Source organism: Protopterus annectens, chromosome 13.part0 (genome assembly GCF_019279795.1).
Source record: "Protopterus annectens isolate FY-2018-M chromosome 13.part0, PAN1.0, whole genome shotgun sequence".
In the NCBI taxonomy this organism is placed as follows: domain Eukaryota; kingdom Metazoa; phylum Chordata; order Ceratodontiformes; family Protopteridae; genus Protopterus; species Protopterus annectens.
The window spans coordinates 580,499,087-580,516,932 of NC_056747.1; the positions used below are offsets into that span (position 1 = coordinate 580,499,087).

The 17,846-nt window shown below is 45.9% G+C and overlaps 1 protein-coding gene across 1 annotated transcript in view; it reads right to left on the reverse strand.

Annotated features, from left to right (window-relative positions):
• Positions 1-17,846, reverse strand: part of NCBP3 (nuclear cap binding subunit 3) — a 1,620,559-nt gene that overhangs the window by 895,824 nt on the left and 706,889 nt on the right. The window contains exon 7 of the mRNA XM_044054866.1: positions 17,666-17,774. Coding sequence (XP_043910801.1) covers positions 17,666-17,774 — 109 coding nt within the window. The remainder of the gene's footprint in view (positions 1-17,665; positions 17,775-17,846) is intronic.

The window sequence follows — 17,846 nt, forward strand, 5'->3', positions numbered from 1 at the left end:
CATGCGGCTAGATTGAGTGTTTTTAGCTGGCTGTGAAGAGTTTTGAAACTGTGCTGAGTCAGAAGAAGAGGCATTAGAGGCAGGGTCCATGGTGGGGAATGCGTCAGGCTCCTCAGGAGTGGGTACCAGTGTTGCCTTGGCCAGTCCAGAGCAATGAGAATCATCTTTGGTCTGTCTGCTTTGGTCTTTAATAGAACTTTGGGCAGAAGAGGAGGGAAGGCATAAACTGTCATTGATGTCCAACTGAAAGAAAGAGCGTCCACTCTCCAGGCCTTTGGATGGAAGATCCTTGAGCAGAATTTTGTCAATTGATGATTCTTGTGGGAGGCAAAGAGATCTATGTCTGGCCTTCCCCATTCTTAGATTATTTCTGTAAAAACTTTTGGATGCAATTTCCATTCGTGTGGATCTGTCATATTCCTGCTTAGGTTGTCTGCCAGCGTGTTTTCCTTGCCTGGCAAGTACTGTGCTTGTAGTTCCAATTGTAAGTCCATGGCCACGTTCCAAAGTGACATGGCCAGTCTGCATAGGGGGTAAGAATGTGTTCCTCCCTGTTTTGTTTATGTACCACATAACTGTGGTGTTGTCCGTTCTTATCAATAGTTGACCTGGTTGTAGAAGGTCCTTGAAAGCTATAATAGCATTTATTACTGCTAGCATTTCTTTTTGATTGATGTGAAGGTGCTTTTCTTTTTGGGACCATTTGCCCTGAATGCACCGATCTGTCATGTGCGCCCCCCAGGCGTAGTCCGAGGCGTCTGTTGTGATGACTTGATTTGCTTGAGGCTTGCTGAATGGAAGACCTGTGTTTGTTTGACATGCTTGAGCCCACCACAGAAATTCCTTTTGCAGACATGGAATTAGTGGTATTATTGTTTCCAAACTGTGGCTGTGTTGAGACCATATGTTTTCAGGTAGCATTGTAGTTTCCTCATATGCAGCTTTGCACATGGGATTAGTAAGATGCAAGATGCCATGAATCCCAGAGCCTGCAGGATTTTCCTTGCAGTCAGCCTGGTGCAGTTTGCTAGTGTTCTGAAGTATTGAATTAGTTGCCCCTGCTTCTCTGGCGTGAGGTAGGCCATCTGGGTGTTTGTGTCCAAATTGGCACCCAGGAAAATTATCTTCCGAGAGGGTATTAGCCTTGATTTCTTTTTATTGACTGTGTATCCCAGAAATTTCAATAACATTATTACATAAGCCAGATGTTTCAGAAGAATGTGCTTGCTGTCCGCTTGGATCAGGCAGTCGTCCAAATAGGGGTATATTTGTATCCCCTGAAGTCTGCAGTAGGCAATTACTGATGTCAGGCATTTCGTGAATACTCTGGGCGCAGTAGATAAGCCAAAGGGCAATGCAGAGTATTGATAATGGGTTGAACCTGCAAGAAATCTGAGGTATCTTCTGCAATTTTGTCTGATTGGGACATGCAGGTATGCCTCCTTGAGGTCCAATGTTACCAGCCAAGACTCCTTGCCCAGCATGGGAAGAAGTTGCTGTAGAGTGAGCATCTTGAATTTTGGTACGAGTATAAATGTGTTTAGGATGGATAGATCCAAAATAGGTCTCCAATCTTTTCCCTTCCTTGGCACCAGAAATAGCCTGGAATAAAAACCTTGACCTTGTTCGTGCGTAGGTACCTCTTGAATAGCTTTCATGTTTATGAGATCTGTAATTTGCCTTTGTGCCTCTGCCCTTTGATTGTGTGGCAGGTTTGGCATGCCTCATTTTTGGAAGGGTGTGAAAATGGAATTTGTAGCCTCTGTTTATAATGTCCAGTATACATTTGTCCTTTGTGACAACATGCCAATTTTTTGAAAATAATGCCAGCTTTCCTCCTAAGGGGGCTGCCATTTGAGACCTGGTTGGCATGCAAAGGGGAAAGTCATTGGGTTTGTTTTCTGAAAGATTGCGAGTTGCCCTCACCACCTCTTTGTGTAGGAGCTTGCCATTGTCTGCCTCTATACGATCCTTGGGATTGTCCTCTGCCCCTCGGGTGCCTGTATCTGCCTCTTTGGGGTCTGTCTGTGGCGGGAAAGGACCAGTTTTTGGAAGGCCAATTTCTGCTAAAACGTGGGGGTTGAACCTGTAGAAATTCTTTTACAGTTTGCATTGATTTAGCCTTTTCCTCCATTTTCCTTAATACCTCCTCAGCATTAGCACCAAATAGTACATCCTTTTGAAGAGGGGCATCTAGCAATTTAGCTTTGACATGATCAGGCAAGGCTTGTTCCTTGAGCCAGGCATGCCTACGTATGACTGATCCTGTAACAGCAGCTCTACATGAGGCCTCTAGAGCATCAAAACCACATTGTAAGGTATGCTTACCCACTTGTTCTGCACTATGCATCAAATCCTGCAACTCCTTCAAGTCTGGTTGTTCAGGTTGTGACATTTTACTCTTCAATTGTGATAACAAAACTGTTGGTATTTTAGCATATGAAACTGACAGTTTAAGGCCCTCATGGATAAGGTAGCCGAGGTATATACCTTTTTTCCCAACCTTTCTAAGGATCTGGAATCTCTCTCGGAAGGCAATGGATTTTTGGCAATGGAGGCCTTAACTCCCTTGGGGCCCTGTGAGATGGTTTCTGGGTCAGCAGCATGGCTTTTGTAAAGAAATTGGTGTGAGTCAGGAACCCTGTAGTACCTGTCAGGCTTAACTGGAGCTGGAGGTAGAGAGTCCGGGTTAAGGCAGGCCTCCGAGTAAACATCATCTAGGATGTCCAAAACAGGAGGTATAGCCAGAGTCCTATGCTGAGGTAACAAGAGAAATTCCCTGAGCCTTTTCTTGGAATCTGAATAATCCTGGCCTTCCCAGTGGAAGTGTTCCCTTAAGGTATGCAAAGTTTCCCCAAATGAGTAATCCTCAGGGGATACAGAAGGATGGACTCCTCCGCATCAGAGTCTTCAAAGGGGAGTAAGAATGTTCCTCATCATCAGAGTGCTCTGAAATAATGGAGCCCTGATCAGAGGAGGGAATCTTCCTCCACTCTGGGCCTTTGTCCGGTGGGGCTGAGAACCTCTGATTAGAGTAATTAAATCCTCAGCCATTTTAAGCATCTGTTTCTTAGGCATGGGGCCTGGAGATGGGCCCTGTGTAGCTGGCCTCTTAGAGTGCATGGTTGCTTCAGACTTTGTGAAAGCCTTGATGGAGAAAGAAGAGGAAGGTCTGAAGACACCTTGAGTGGAGGTGGACCTGTCCACATTCTGAGTTTCAACGCCAAGAGTGGCTTCGGTATCTGTAGTCGGGGTGTGGGCCGAGGAGCCTGCGACCTCGGGCACAGAAGACACCGTCAAAGAAGTGTCGTCGGTAATCAGGGGCTGCGTAGGCACCTCACTGAGAACCGGACCACGTGTAGTCAGCTTTGGTGTGGTGTCGGTAGAGGCCGCGGACCTCGTGTGTCGGTCCTTGTCTTTGTGTTTTTTAGACAAAACCGGAGTTGGAGTATCCGACGACATAGTATAGTTAAATGCTTTCCCAAAATAATGCTGGACGAACTCCGCCCGACGCTTAATAGTGCGTTTGTTGAATGTAGCACAAAAGCGACAGACCGAGACGTCGTGGTCTGGGCCTAAACAAGGTATACAGAGGGAATGGAAATCCTTATGCGGTATTTGCTTCCCACAAGAAATACAATTATTAACTTTGTCTGACATCGGTCTGAGGCAAGAAAAGTTTCCCCAACGGGGTACTTAGCTTTTAAGAAGACTTCGGTTTCCAAATTTCGTAATCTCAGGAGCTGGCCGACCGGCACTTGCGAACTGCTTCTGCTTCGGGCACCGGGCGGCAAGAAAGACTGGAGAAAATGGCGTCGGCTGGTTCCTTTATACCCCTGTCGCACTGACATCAGGGAAGAAGCGACGACAACCGACGCCGGGCCTAGACTTTGGAATTCGGCCGACCGAGGACCCGCCTGACGGCAGGAGAACCCATCTGTTATGACTGCAGCTGTATGCACGATGAACATCCACACGATTAACTTGAGGGACTGAAGATTTGGAGACTCCAAAACCGCTGGATGAGAAATGAAATATGGAATGAGATCCATTACCCAAAAAGGTACCTCTAAAGAGGCCATAGAAGGGGAACCACACCTGACAAGGCCAGAAGGGTGTTGTGAGGATCACAGCTGCTCTGCAGTGGGCTACCTTCTCGAGGAATTTCATAATATGAAGAACTGCAAGATAAGCATTCAGGAGTCCCGGTGGCCAAGCAAATAGCAGAGAGTCTCTGGGTGACTGTCTCAGAAGGGGGAACTAATAGCTGCTGCACTTGGTGTTGGATGGGGAAGCAAAGAGGTCACACAACAGTGTGTCCCAGTACCGGAAAATCCAAGCCATAACCCCTAGATTTACAGACCACCGATGAGGAAGCAGAATGTTCTTACTGAGGCTGTTGGCCAGAATGTTGGACTTGTCTGGGGTGTGCTTTGCAGCCAGAAACCACTGAGATGAAATCACCCATTGCCAAACCCTCACGGCATCTCGACAAAAAGGATAAAGTGATTTGCCTGCTTGTTGAGATACCAGACAATGGGACGTATTGCCTGCCTGTCTGTATCGCAATCACACCTCTGGGAAGAGGGACTTGAAAAGCCTGCAGTGCGATGAGGACAGCTCTTATCTCTAGGACATTGATGTGGACGTCAGCCTTCACAGAAGATCATGACCCTTGAACCATCAAACTTAGTCATGACATACTTTTGTCAACTGTACTGGAAAGTCCATTGGATGAGACATGAATGACCACTATTGCCAAGGTTCACTGCAGAACCCAGATATGATACTTGGCTATAGGAACCACCCTACAGATGCTGTCACATAGCTCAAGAGTTTCAAAACTGCATGAGCTGGAGGCTTCAGAAGCACAAGAACTGTCAATGCCAGAGACTGATAGCTCTGGAACTTGTGAGCCTGACAATTTGACTGAGTCCAAGTGGCAACCTAAGTTTGAACAGGTTTGTAGGCTTGACTTTATATAACTGACAGTAGTGCTTAAGTGGCTGTACAGCTGGAGTAAGGTGTTCTTGGCCAAGATCAGTAATGCTCTTGTGGGGGCAGTAAACAGCCAATCGTCCAGGTAAGAAAAGACCTGGAACCCTTGCAGCTGGAGCCAGGTTGGAAAAACTACCATACATTTGGTGAACACCCAGACGACTGTGGTGAGACTGAAGGCTGGGCCCTGAATTAGTAGTGACTGGCCCTGAAAACAGAAGTGCAGAACAGTACAGTTGTGTACACTTACCATAAATGTAGATGTTCGAGTATATTCACTGTTGCAGTCATTACATTTGGGTTATCTGCTTTGCAGTAGCCCTCAGTCGGCCTGATTAACAAAGTCATGGGTTCTGCATCGGTTGCTGTCCCTTCTTCCATGACGTCAGGTTGTCAAGGGTATAAAACATGCAGCCGACGCCATTACATCAGTTTTTCTTGCCCCACATGTCAGGTGTGCCAACCCCCCCCCCCCCCCATGGAAAGCAATTAAATCTATAAATACAAGGATATACCTCCAACAGAAAAGCAAATACACCAAAAAGCTTTTAGCGCATAGTAAGTGAGAGTAGAGGTATAGCCAAAGGAAGAAAAGGGGGCTGGAGAGAGGGTAACCAGGACTGCAACAGTGAATACACACTTGAACATCTACATTTATGGTAAGTGTACACAACTGTACTATGTTCTTCGTGTTTCACTGTTGCAGTCATTACATTTGGGTAGATTACCAAAGCTAAGGTTGGGAGGAGGAATTTAAATAGAATTAGGACCAGCTTTAAGGCCCTGCAAGACTGCAGTGGCAAAGCCAGCTCTGGATTTAGAGAAAATTGGCAAATGGTAATGCTTGGTGAAAGTATGTAAAGAACTCCAGGTAGCAGCTTCTAAGATGTCCCTAGTAGGGACTCCTCTGAGAAAGGCTGTAGAGGTAGATGCAGCCCTGGTTGAATGGGGTCTGATGCCCTGTGGGATAGGTTTTCCATGGTGCTTATAGCAGAAATGAATGCAGTGGCCTATCCATTTTGAAATGGTTCGTTTTGAAATAGCTTTCCCCTCTTTCCCTGCAGCAAATGCCACCAGTAGTTGTTCAGATTTCCTTTGAGGTTTACTCCTGTCCAAGTTGAATCTAAGCTGTATGTGCACATCTAAAGAGTGCAGTATCTGGTTCCTCTTTGTTCTGTGGTTAGGAAAAAAGGTAGGCAAATGAATGGACTGATTAAGAGCCACACTGGATACCACCTTGGGCATGAAGGAGGGATTGGTTCTGAGGGACACCCTGTCCACATGAAAGATAATGAAAGGATCCACTGCCATAAGGGCCTGTAATTCAGATACCCTTCTTGCAGAAGTGATTGCAAAAAGGAAAGCTGTTTTCCAGGATAGAAATTTGAAATCTGCAGTAGCAGCTGGCTCAAAGGGAGGAAGAGTGAGTTTCTCCAAGACAAAGTTAAGATCCCAGGCTGGAGTTGGAGCTCTCTTGGGTGGCCTTAGATTTTTGGCCCCTCTGAGGAACTGCTTGAGCAGTGGGTGAGAGAAGAGGGGAGGCTCTGTGCTATAATGAGCTGAAATGGCTGATGCATAGAATCAGAGGTAAATTGGGCACTGCTGCGTTGATTCCTTGAGACTGGTTCCAAGCACGGAATCTTTTCCATTTTGCAGCATAAGATTTTCTAGTACTAGGCCTCCTTGCCTCTAAAATGATATCCATCACTGATTTACTGAGGGATGGTAAAGTAGGGATTAGGTAATTAGCCAGGCTGCTAGGTTCAGGGTTTGCAGCTGAGGGTGCAGAATCATGTTCTCCTGCTTAGACAAAAGGGAAGGAGTCTGAGGCAGGTGCCATGGAGCAAAGCGTGAGACACTGCGCAAGAATGGGTACCAGTGTTGGTGAGTCCAGACTGGTGCAATTAAAATAGTCCTTGGCTTGTCCTGTTTGATCTTCAGTAGTACCTTGGAGAGCAGAGGCAGAGGAGGAAAGGCATAAACTGATAGGTTTTTCCAGCTGAAGAATAGAGCATCCACTTTCCAAGCTTGCTTGTGGGGAATCTTTGTGCAAAATTTGTCCAGTTGATGGTTCTGGGAGGAGGCAAACAGGTCTATATCTGGACTCCCTCGATTTGCTTGTCAACATGCTGAAAATCCTTGGTTCCAGTTTCCATTAGTGTGGGTCCACGAGGTTTCTGCTTAGTACATCTGCTAGTGTATTTAGTTTTCCTGGCAGGAACTGAGCGTGTAGACTCACTTGGTAGCTCAAGGCTGTGCTCCACAATGCCATGGCTAGTCTGCAGAGGGGGTAAATGTGTACCCCTTTGCTTATGTACCATATGAGAGTGGTGTTGTCTGTCGCTACCATTAGTTGTCCTGGAAGAATGTGGTCCTTGAAGGCTGTCAGGGCCTTCTGTACAGCTAACATTTCCTTTTGATTTATGTACAGGTGCATTTGATTTGAGTTCCATTTGCCATGAATGCACTTCCCTGCCAGGTGAGCCCCCCATGCATAGTCTGATGAGTATGCTGTTAGGATTTGTTTGGCAGGGGATAATGTGAATTGTAGTCCCCTGTTTTGGTGGCAGGCCTCTTCCCACCAAAGGAACTCTAGGCATAGGCAAGGTATGATAGGAATCCTTGCTTCCAGATCCTGTGAATGTTGACACCATAGGCTTTTGAGATACCATTGTTGTTTTCTCATATGCAGCCTTGCATATGGAATTAGAAGAATGCATGAGGCCATGAACCCCAAAGGCTTGCGGTACTTGCCTTGCAGACAGCTGGGTTTCTGTGGCCACTTATTTGAAGTTGTCAAATGTATCTGTTTCTCTGGCGTGAGGAAAGCCTTCTGGGAAGTTGTATCCAAGCTTGCTCCCTGTATATAATTAGTTGACAGGGTACCAAGTGGGATTTCTTTTTGTTTATGGTGAACCCCAGACAAGTCAACACCCTTTGCACAAAGGCCAGATGACTCAAAAGTATGGCCTGGCTTTCTGCCTGAATTACACAATTGTCCAGGTATGGGTATATTTGAATATTTCCTTGCCTGCAAAATGCAATGACTGGAGCTAGGCAATTTGTGAATACCCTAGGCGCAGTAGATAAGCCAAAGAGCAGTGCAGAGAACTGACAGTGCATGTAGCCTGCTTTGAAGCGTAGGTATCTTCTGCAAGATTCCCTGATAGGGATGTGCAGGTATGCTTCTTTTAAATCTAGTGTTGCCAACCAGGCATCCTTGCCTAGCATAGGAAGCAACTGGTGAAGAGTCAGCATCTTGAATTTTGGAATCACCAAACAGGTGTTTAGAGTAGAAAGGTCCAGGATAGGACATCATGAATTGTCTTTTCTGGGTTCCAGGAAAAGTCTCCAATAGAAACCTTGTCCCTTTTCCTCTTATGGTAACAACTGAATAGCCCCCATGCTTTAGAGAGAAAGTACTTGCTTTTGAGCCTCTGCCCACTGATTTGGGGGTAGATCTGGCCACCCGCTTAGTGTTGGTAAATTACAGTTTTGTACCTACCATAAATGTAGATGTTCGAGTGCTAATACAGCTGCAGTAATCACAGATGGGTTCTCTGCCGTCAGGCGGTCCCTCGGTCGGCCGAATTCCAAAGTCTTGGTCCAGCATCGGTTGTCGTCGCTTTCTCTTCTGACGTCAGTGAGGCCAGAGTATATGAGACAGCCGACGCCATGTTCTCCAGTCTTTCTTGCCCCAGATGTCAGGTGCCCCCAGAAGGAAGGCAATACATAAATTATGCTTATATGTGTATACATGCAATGCAATATAATCCAAAATCAGTGGTTGCAAGCAAATAAACCACAGAAGGATAACCCAGTCAGGTTGTATGAAGAGGTTGTTAGGCCCCATGCCTTTACCAAGTGGGGAAGGAGGGAGGGAAACCTGTACTGCAGCTGTATTAGCACTCGAACATCTACATTTATGGTAGGTACAAAACTGTACTATGTTCATCGTGCATACAGCTGCAGTAATCACAGATGGGTAGAGTCCCAAAGCTACGCACAGGGTGGTAGGTACTAGGAGGAACTGGGTTGAGACAGAATGCCCTGCAAAACAGCAGTGGCAAAGCCTGCTCTTGTTCTGGAATATAAAGGCAGGTGGTAGTGTTTTGTGAAGGTATGCACAGAACTCCAAGTGGCTGCCTCCAGAATATCTTTGGTAGGAACTCCTCTGAGGAAGGCTGTAGAGGTAGCTGTGGCCCTGGTGGAGTGTGATCTGATACCTGTAGGAACAGATTTCCCATGATAGGAATAACAAAACCGTATGCAGTGGCCTATCCACTTTGAAATAGTATGCTTGGAAACTGGCTTCCCTTGAGCCCCTACAGCATAGGACACAAAGAGTTGTTCTGATTTCCTGAAAGACTTTGTTCTGTCCAAATAGTAACGTAGCTGCCTATGGATGTCTAAAGAATGTAGCAGCCTTTCCCCTTTGTTTTGAGGATTGGGTTAAAAGGTAGGAAGGTGTATGGCTTGATTTAAAGCTACCCTGGATACCACTTTAGGCATAAATGATGGGTTGGTACGAAGGGAAACCCTGTCCTGATGGAAAATGAGAAAGGGCTGCACCGCCATGAGGGCCTGTAGTTCCAAAACTCTACGAGCTGAAGTGATAGCCAGAAGGAAGGCAGTTTTCCAGGACAAATATTGCAAATCTGTTGAGGCAGCTGGTTCAAAAGGAGGCAATGTTAATTTTTCTAGTATGTAATTAAGATCCCAGGCTGGTATTCGTTGTTTCCTTGGTGGTCTTATATTCTTAGCCCCTCTGAGGAACTGTCGTAAGAGTGGATGAGAAAATAAGGGAGGATCCGTGTTGAATTCTGCAGAAATGGCTGAGGCATGGATTTTTATGGAAGAAAATGAAAGTCCACTGTTCAGCAGCTCAACTAGATAATGTAATACCTGAGGCAAGTTCAGTTTTCTAGGGTCCTGGCCTTTTTTCTCATTCCAAGAACAAAACCGCTTCCATTTTGCGGAGTAAGCTTTTCTAGTAGATGGCTTTCTGGCCTCCAAAATGACATCCTGCACCTCCTTGGAGAGTAGGGTCCATCGTGGTGTTAAGGAATTTTCCATGCAGCGAGATTGAGTGTTTTCAGCTGACTGTGAAGAGTTTTGTAGCTGTGCTGAGTCAGCAGAAGAGGCATTAGAGGCAGGGACCAGGGAGGAGTATGAGTTAGGCTCCTCAGCAGTGGGTACCAGTGTTGCCTTGGCCAATCTGGAGCAATCAGTATTATCTTCGGTCTGTCTGCTCTTGCTTTCAAAAGTACCTTGGGCAGAAGAGGCAGAGGTGGGAATGCGTAAACTGTCCATGCTGTCCAACTGAATGAAAGGGCGTCCACTCTCCAGGCCTTTGGATGAAAGGTCCTCGAACAAAACTTTTCCAATTGATGATTCCTGTGGGAGGCAAAAAGATCTATGTCTGGCCTCCCCCACACTTGGATTATTTCTGTAAACACCTGAGGATGTAACTTCCATTCGTGTGGATCTGTCATTTCTGCTTAAATTGTCTGCCAGCATGTTTTCCAATCCTGGCAAGTACTGTGCTTGAAGTTCGATTTGCCATTCCAGAGCCAAGTTCCAAAGAGTCATGGCTAGTCTGCACAAGGGGTATGAATGTGTTCCTCCTTGTTTGTTTATGTACCACATTACTGTGGTGTTGTCTGTTCTCATCAGTAATTGTCCTGGATGCAGGAAGTCCTTGAAAGCTGTAATTGCATTTATTACTGCTAGCATTTCTTTTTGATTGATGTGAAGGTGCTTTTCCTTTTGGGACCATTTGCCCTGGGATGCACCTGTCCGTCATGTGCGCCCCCCAGGCGTAATCTGAGGCGTCTGTTGTGATAACTTGCTTTGCTTGAGGCTTGCAGAATGGGAGGCCTGTGTTTGCTTGACATGCTTGGGCCCACCATAGAAATTCCTTTTGCAAACATGGGATTATTGGTATTATTGTTTCCAAACTGTGACTGTGTTGAGACCATAGGTTTTTTAGGTACCATTGAAGTTTCCTCATATGCAGCTTTGCACATGGGATTAAAAGAATGCAAGATGCCATGAATCCCAGAGCCTGCAGGATTTTCCTTGCAGTAAGCCTGGTACTTTTTGCTAGTATTTTGAAGTACTGAGATAGTTGCCCCTGTTCTTCTGGCGTAAGATAGGCCATCTGGGTGTTTGTGTCCAAGTTGGCACCCAGGAAAGTTATTTTCTGAGATGGTGTTAGCCTTTATTTCTCTTTGTTGATTGTGTATCCCAGAGAATGCAGTAACCGTGTCACATATGCCAGATGTTCCAGAAGTATGTGTTTGCTGTCCGCTTGGATCAGGCAGTCGTCCAAATAAGGGTAAATTTGTATCCCTTGAAGTCTGCAGTAGGCAATCACTGATGCCAGGCACTTTGTGAATACTCTGGGCGCAGTAGATAAGCCAAAGGGCAATGCAGAGAATTGATAGTGGATTGAACCTGCAAGAAATCTGAGGTAGATTCTGCAGCTTTGTCTGATTGGGACATGCAGGTATGCCTCCTTGAGGTCCAATGTTACCAGCCAAAACTCCTTGTCCAGCATGGGAAGAAGTTGCTGTAATGTGAGCATCTTGAATTTTGGCAGTAGAAATGTGTTTAGGATGGATAAGTCCAAAATGGGTCTCCAGTCGGATCCTTTCCTTGGTACCAGAAAAAGTCTTGAATAAAAACCTTGACCTTGTTCGTGAGTAGGTACCTCTTGAATAGCTCTCATGCTTATGAGCTTTGAAATTTGTAGTTGTGCCTCTGCCCTTTGATTCTGTGGCAGGTTTGGCATGCCTCTCATTTTTGGAAGAGTGTGAAAATGAAATTTGTAGCCTCTGTTTATAATGTCCAGGATCCATTTGTCTGTTGTGACAATATGCCAATTGCCTGCAAATAATGCTAGCTTTCCTCCCAAAGGTGCTGCCAGCTGAGACGTGCTTGGCATGGAAATGAGGGAGTCATTGGGTTTGCTTCCTGTATTGTTGTGCACTGCCCTCGCCACCTCTTGGTGCTGGAGTTTGCCATTGTCGGCCTCTATATGATCCTTGTGATTGCCCTCTGCCCCTTATGCATCTGTATCTACCTCTTTGGGGCTTGTCAGTGGCTGGAAAGGACCAGTTTTTTGAAGGCCAATTTCTGCTAAAACATGGTGGTTGGACCTGTAAAAAGGCTTTGACAGTTTGCATAGATTTGGCTTTTTCTTCCATTTTCCGTAGTATCTCCTCAGCATTAGTACCAAACAGCACATCCTTTTGTAAAGGAGCATCTAGAAGTTTAGCTTTCACATGATCAGGCAAGTTTTGTTCTCTAAGCCAGGCATGTCTGCGAATGACTGATCCTGTAGCAGCCGCTCTACTTGAAGCCTCTAGGGCATCATAACCACATTGTAAAGTGTGTTTACCCACTTGATCTGCACTATGCATCATATCCTGTAACTCCTCTAAATCCGGTTGTTCAGGTTGAGACATTTTATTCCTTAATTGTGATAACAGGAACTGTTGATATTTAAGCATATGAAACTGACAATTTAAGGCCCTCATGGCTAGGGTGGCCGAGGTATATACCTTCTTTCCCCACCTTTCTAAAGATCTTGACTCCCTTTCTGCAGGAAGTGGATTCTTGGCAGTGGAGGCCTTCAAACCCTTGGGGCCTTGTGAAATGGTTTCAGGGTCAGCATTATGGCTTTTGAAGAGAAATTGGTGAGAGTTAGGTACTCTGTAGTACCTATCAGGTTTGACTGGTGCAGGAGGCAGAGAATCCGGGTTAAGGCAAGCCTCCGAATAAACATCATCAAGAATGTCCAAATCGGGGGGGTATCGCCAGAGGTCTGTGTTGAGGTAACAAAAGAAATTCCCTAAGTCTTTTCTTGGAATCTGAAAAGTCTTGGCCTTCCCAATGGAAGTGTTCCCTCAAGGTGTGCAAGGTTTCCCCAAAGGAAAAATCCTCAGGAGGGGATACAGAAGAGATGGACTGCTCTGCATCCGAATCCTCAAAAGGGGAGTAAGAGTGTTCCTCTACATCAGAATGTTCTGATAAAATGGATCCCTGATCAGAAGAGGGAGAATCTTCCTCCACTCTGGGTCTCTTGTCTGGAGGGGGTTGAGAACCTCTGATAAGAGTAATTAAATCCTCAGCCATTTTAAGCATCTGTTTTTTAGGCATGGAACCTGGAGATGGGCCCTGTGCAACAGGCCTCTTGGGATGCCTGGCTGCTTTGGATTTAGTAAAGGCCTTAATAGAAAAAGAAGATTAGGGTCTAAAGACACCATGGGTGGAGGTGGACCTGTCCACATTAGTAGGCTCAACATTAGCAAAGGCTTCGGTGGTTGTAGTCTGGGAAAGGGCCGAGGTCCCAGCGGTCTCGGGTACAGAGGACACCGCCAAAGGAGTGTCGTCGGTAGTCAGGGACTGCAAAGGCGTCTCGCTGAGAACCGGACCACGTGTAACCTGTTTTGGCGTGGGGACCGCGGGCCTCGCGTGTCGGTCCTTGTCCTTGCGTTTTTTGGACAAAACGGTAGTCGGAGTGTCCGACGACATTTTATAATCAAAAGCTTTACCAAAATAGTGTTGGGCGAACTCCGCCCGACGCTTAATAGTGCGTTTATTGAAGGTAGCGCAAAAGCGACAGCCTGAGACGTTGTGGTCTGGGCCTAAACAAGGTATGCAGAGGGAATGGAAATCCTTATGCGGTATTTGCTTCCCACAAGAAATACAATTATTAACTTTTTCTGACATCGGTCTGAGGCAAGAAAAGTTTCCCCAACGGGGTACTTAGCTTTAATGAAGACTTCGGTTTCCAAAATTTCCGTAATTCAGGAGCTGGCCGACCGGCACTTGCGAACTGCTTCTGCTTCGGGCACCGTGCAGCAAAAAAGACTGGAGAACATGGCGTCGGCTGTCTCTTATATACTCTGGCCTCACTGACGTCAGAAGAGAAAGCGACGGCAACCGACGCCAGACCAAGACTTTGGAATTCGGCCGACCGAGGGACCGCCTGACGGCAGAGAACCCATCTGTGATTACTGCAGCTGTATGCACGATGAACATCGTGTGGAAGTGAAATCTGTATCCTCGGGACACTATATTTAAAACCCATTTGTCCTGGGTAATGAGTTCCCAGTTTTTGGCCTGCAGACCAATCTTTCCACCTAAAGGAGCACTCAGTTGAGAAGTGCCTGGAAGTTTTAAAAGCAAGTCATTGAGATAGTTTTCCATAGGGGGGAGCCTTACTACTCCCAGATTTGGATGCGGAAGCCCCCCACTGCTTAGTCTTGTGCATACCCTACGACTGAAACCTGGGGTTTCTGCTAGTTCTGGGTTTGGATTGAGAAGACCTGGATGGGGCCAAAAAGGACCAATTCTTAGATGGCCAATGCCTACTAAATCTTGGAGGCTGAACTTGTAAGAAATCTTTAACAGTTTGCATAGATTTAGCTTAATCTTCCATCTTTTTAAGAAATTCCTCCGCTTTGTTGCCAAACAGGCGGTCCTGATTTAAGGAAGCATCCAACAGTTTAGCTTTAACATGATCAGGCAAAGATTGCTCCTTAAGCCAAGCATGCCTTCTGAGTACAGACCCAGTGACAGCAGCCCTGCAAGAGGCCTCTAATTAATCAAATCCACATTGCAAAGTATGTTTTCCAACCTGTTCAGCAGAATGCATTAAATCCTGCAATTCTTTATTTTCAGCACAGTCAGGAATCAACATCATTTTCTGTTTAAGCAATCCAATAACATGTTGTTGATACTTTAACATATGAAGCTGACAGTTTAAGATCCTAATGGCCAAGGTTGCAGAAGTGTAAACCTTCTTACCCCATCTATCCAGCGCCCTGGAGTCTCATCAGATGGGGTAGGATTTTTAGCAGAAGCCTTAATGCCCTTGGGTCCCTGTGAAATAGTCTCTGGATCTAGGATTTTTAAAAAGGAACTTGTGAGAATCAGGGACCCTGAAATATCTATCAGATTTTCTGGGAGCAGGAGGCAAGAATCAGGGGCCAAACTAGATTCCAAAAAGGCATCATCAACAATGTCTAGTACAGGAGATATAACTAAAGGCATATGCTGAGGCAGGAGTAAGAAATCCCTTAGCCTCTTTTTTGAATTAGAAAAATCCTGGCTTTCCCAGTGGAAATGTTCCCTTAAAGTGTGCAAGGTTTCACCAAAAGAAAAATCCTTTGGAGGGGAAGCAAAGGAAATAAGAGTCCTCTGCATCAGAATCCTGATAAGTAGATAAAGGTAGATCTTTGTGAGGTATTTGCTTTCCACAAAAAATGCAATTATTAACTTTTACTGACATCGATAAGGAGCAAGAAAAGTTTCCCTAACAGGGTACTTAGCTTTAGTTAAAAGACTTCGGTTCTGAAACTCGAAAACGAAAATTTCAGGAGTTGGCCGACTGGCACTTGCAAACTGCTCCTGCTTCGGGCACCGCACGGCAAGAAAGACTGATGTAATGGCGTCGGTTGCATGTTTTATACCCCTGACTACCTGACGTCACGGAAGAAGAGACAGCAACCGATCTGAGACAGGCCGACTGAGGGCTACTGCAAGCAGATAACCCAAATGTAATGGCTGCAACAGTGAAACATGAAGAACATCCACGATGAAGGCCTTCAAAAACATCAACTCCTCCAGAGAGGGAGCCTCAGTGGTCCAACCTCTTGATTAGCAAAGTAGCTCCAACAGACTGCCAAAAAAGGCATCATCCAGCTGAGGCTTAGGGGACCCTTCTCCTTTTTCGAGGTTAGTATCCTCCATGAGTGACTCCTCTGGCGAGTCAAGGTGTTTCCTCATACATCTCCTCTTTCCTGAAACCTCTCGCTCTAGCTATGCTAGAGGAAAGGAGAAAGAGGCAGGAAGCTTTGCTATGGAGCAGGCTGGAGACCCATCAGCATAGTCTGTCCAGGAGCAGGCTTATAACTGGTCACAGACCCAGATGAGAAAAGGGATGGAAGACTGTCTGCAGAAACCAGACCCATCTCCATCGCCTTAGAAGAGATCATACTTTCCACAAGGAAGTCAGAAGCAGACGCTGGCTTCCCAGAACAGAGATTCCCAGACCCAAAGATACTAGTGAGACACCCAAGCCCAGGTGAGCTAAGCCTAGCTCCTACACTGAGATTGGAGCCAAGCTGTCAGATGCCAACGCTCCGAGTGGGAGAGATAAACCCGAAGCTGGAACAGTTGAACCAGACCCGGAAACCCTAGCCTTGATGCCACAGCTCTGAGGTCCAGACAGCCCCGAAGTAGTCAGAGTTGAGAAGACCAGGAGCGAGTCGGAGCCGAAGATGGCCAAGCCATCAGTTCAGACCCTGAAGCTGGGAAAGCAGCCAGACCTAATGACCTAGGATCCAAGGAGTCTGAGGGAGGAGGCCAGACAGACAGAGCTGAAGTGCCGTGAATTGGACCGAGAATCGAAGAGATACGGCCTAACTGCATCTGTGTGTGCAAAAAGGACACCAGCTGCTCCAAGTCAGAAGCTTTAACATTGCCCACAGACCTCAATGAATGGGCTTGAAGGGCAACTTTGATGACGAACCCTTCTGCTGCATTCAAGCCAGGGAGATTCAGAACTAGGGTGGGGGAGGAGACTACAAAGGTGACCGCTCTTGGTGGGGTAGACGGGAATAATGGGGAAGCTGTCCTACCTGAAGGAGCCCTTTTATGCAGAAAGGGGCTAAGAAGGCTCAGAGCCATTGATAAAGCTTTATTCAACCTCAAAGATGACGTCGGTGAGCCGAAGGAAGATGGACCAAGGACAGAAGCACAAGAGGACATTTTCAAATCCCCTTGGAAGACCTGATGCCCTGATACCGATGTTTGTTGGACTCAATCTTCAGAGCCAAGGAAGAAGTAGAAGCAGATGAAAGGCCAGTAGGAGGAAGGACCAACTTGGCCTGATACTCATTGACAGTCTGGACACAAACTCCTCACAATCGAGCATAAAACAGTCCAGGTGAGCAACTCTCAAACTACACACATTTATCATTTGAATCCTACGATAGTAATTTATGCCTGCAGGCAACACATTTTTTAAAACCTTTAGCCACATCAAACTGATCAAATTACTACTACAACCAGCAAAAAAAACAAGCCTACACTAAGCTAGGTTAAGACTTCCAAACTACCAATCTACCTAGAGAAGCACACAATGAACTAGGCTAACAATACTAGTTAAAAGAAGGCACAAAGAGCAAGAAAACACTATATTACAGCTATTGAAAAATGATGCACCGAAGTGGAGCTGTAATGAGCTGCTGACAGGAGTAGCTGCAAACTAGATCTGGAGGGTTGGCTGAGGAGTGTGGGGTTGTAGGTAAGGGAAGCAGAGCCTGGTGAGTTGGAAGTTGAAGGAATTGGTCAGTGTCGGCTCCAATAATCCACAGACTGAAGCCAGATGAAGTAGACAACATTGGATCCTTTCTTTAGTAATAATGTGTGTGCATATTACGGCTTCCCAAATCAAGTAGATAATCTGAAAGCTAAAATTAACAGTTTTCTGTAGCAATGTGAAGTGTAGATTCTGATGATCTTTACTTGACAACTGAAAAAATTTGCCGAGAATTAAATACTAAATATTAATGCAGTAATACTTCAGCAAAAGACCCAAGACATTTTATATTTTTTCTCTGAGCAAAGGTTTTCCTCTTGACTTTCTTACCTTTAGTGGCAAACCTAAGATAAAGATCGCCCCCTTTTGCAGGTTTTAAGCAACGTCTTGGCTCATTTTGAAGCACAGAGTTCTGCTCTGCTTGGGACAAGGCATCAGGCTTGAAGAACAAAGTACATTTCACTTAGCATAATGCACACGCTACACAGATGTTTACACCAAATTCAAACAC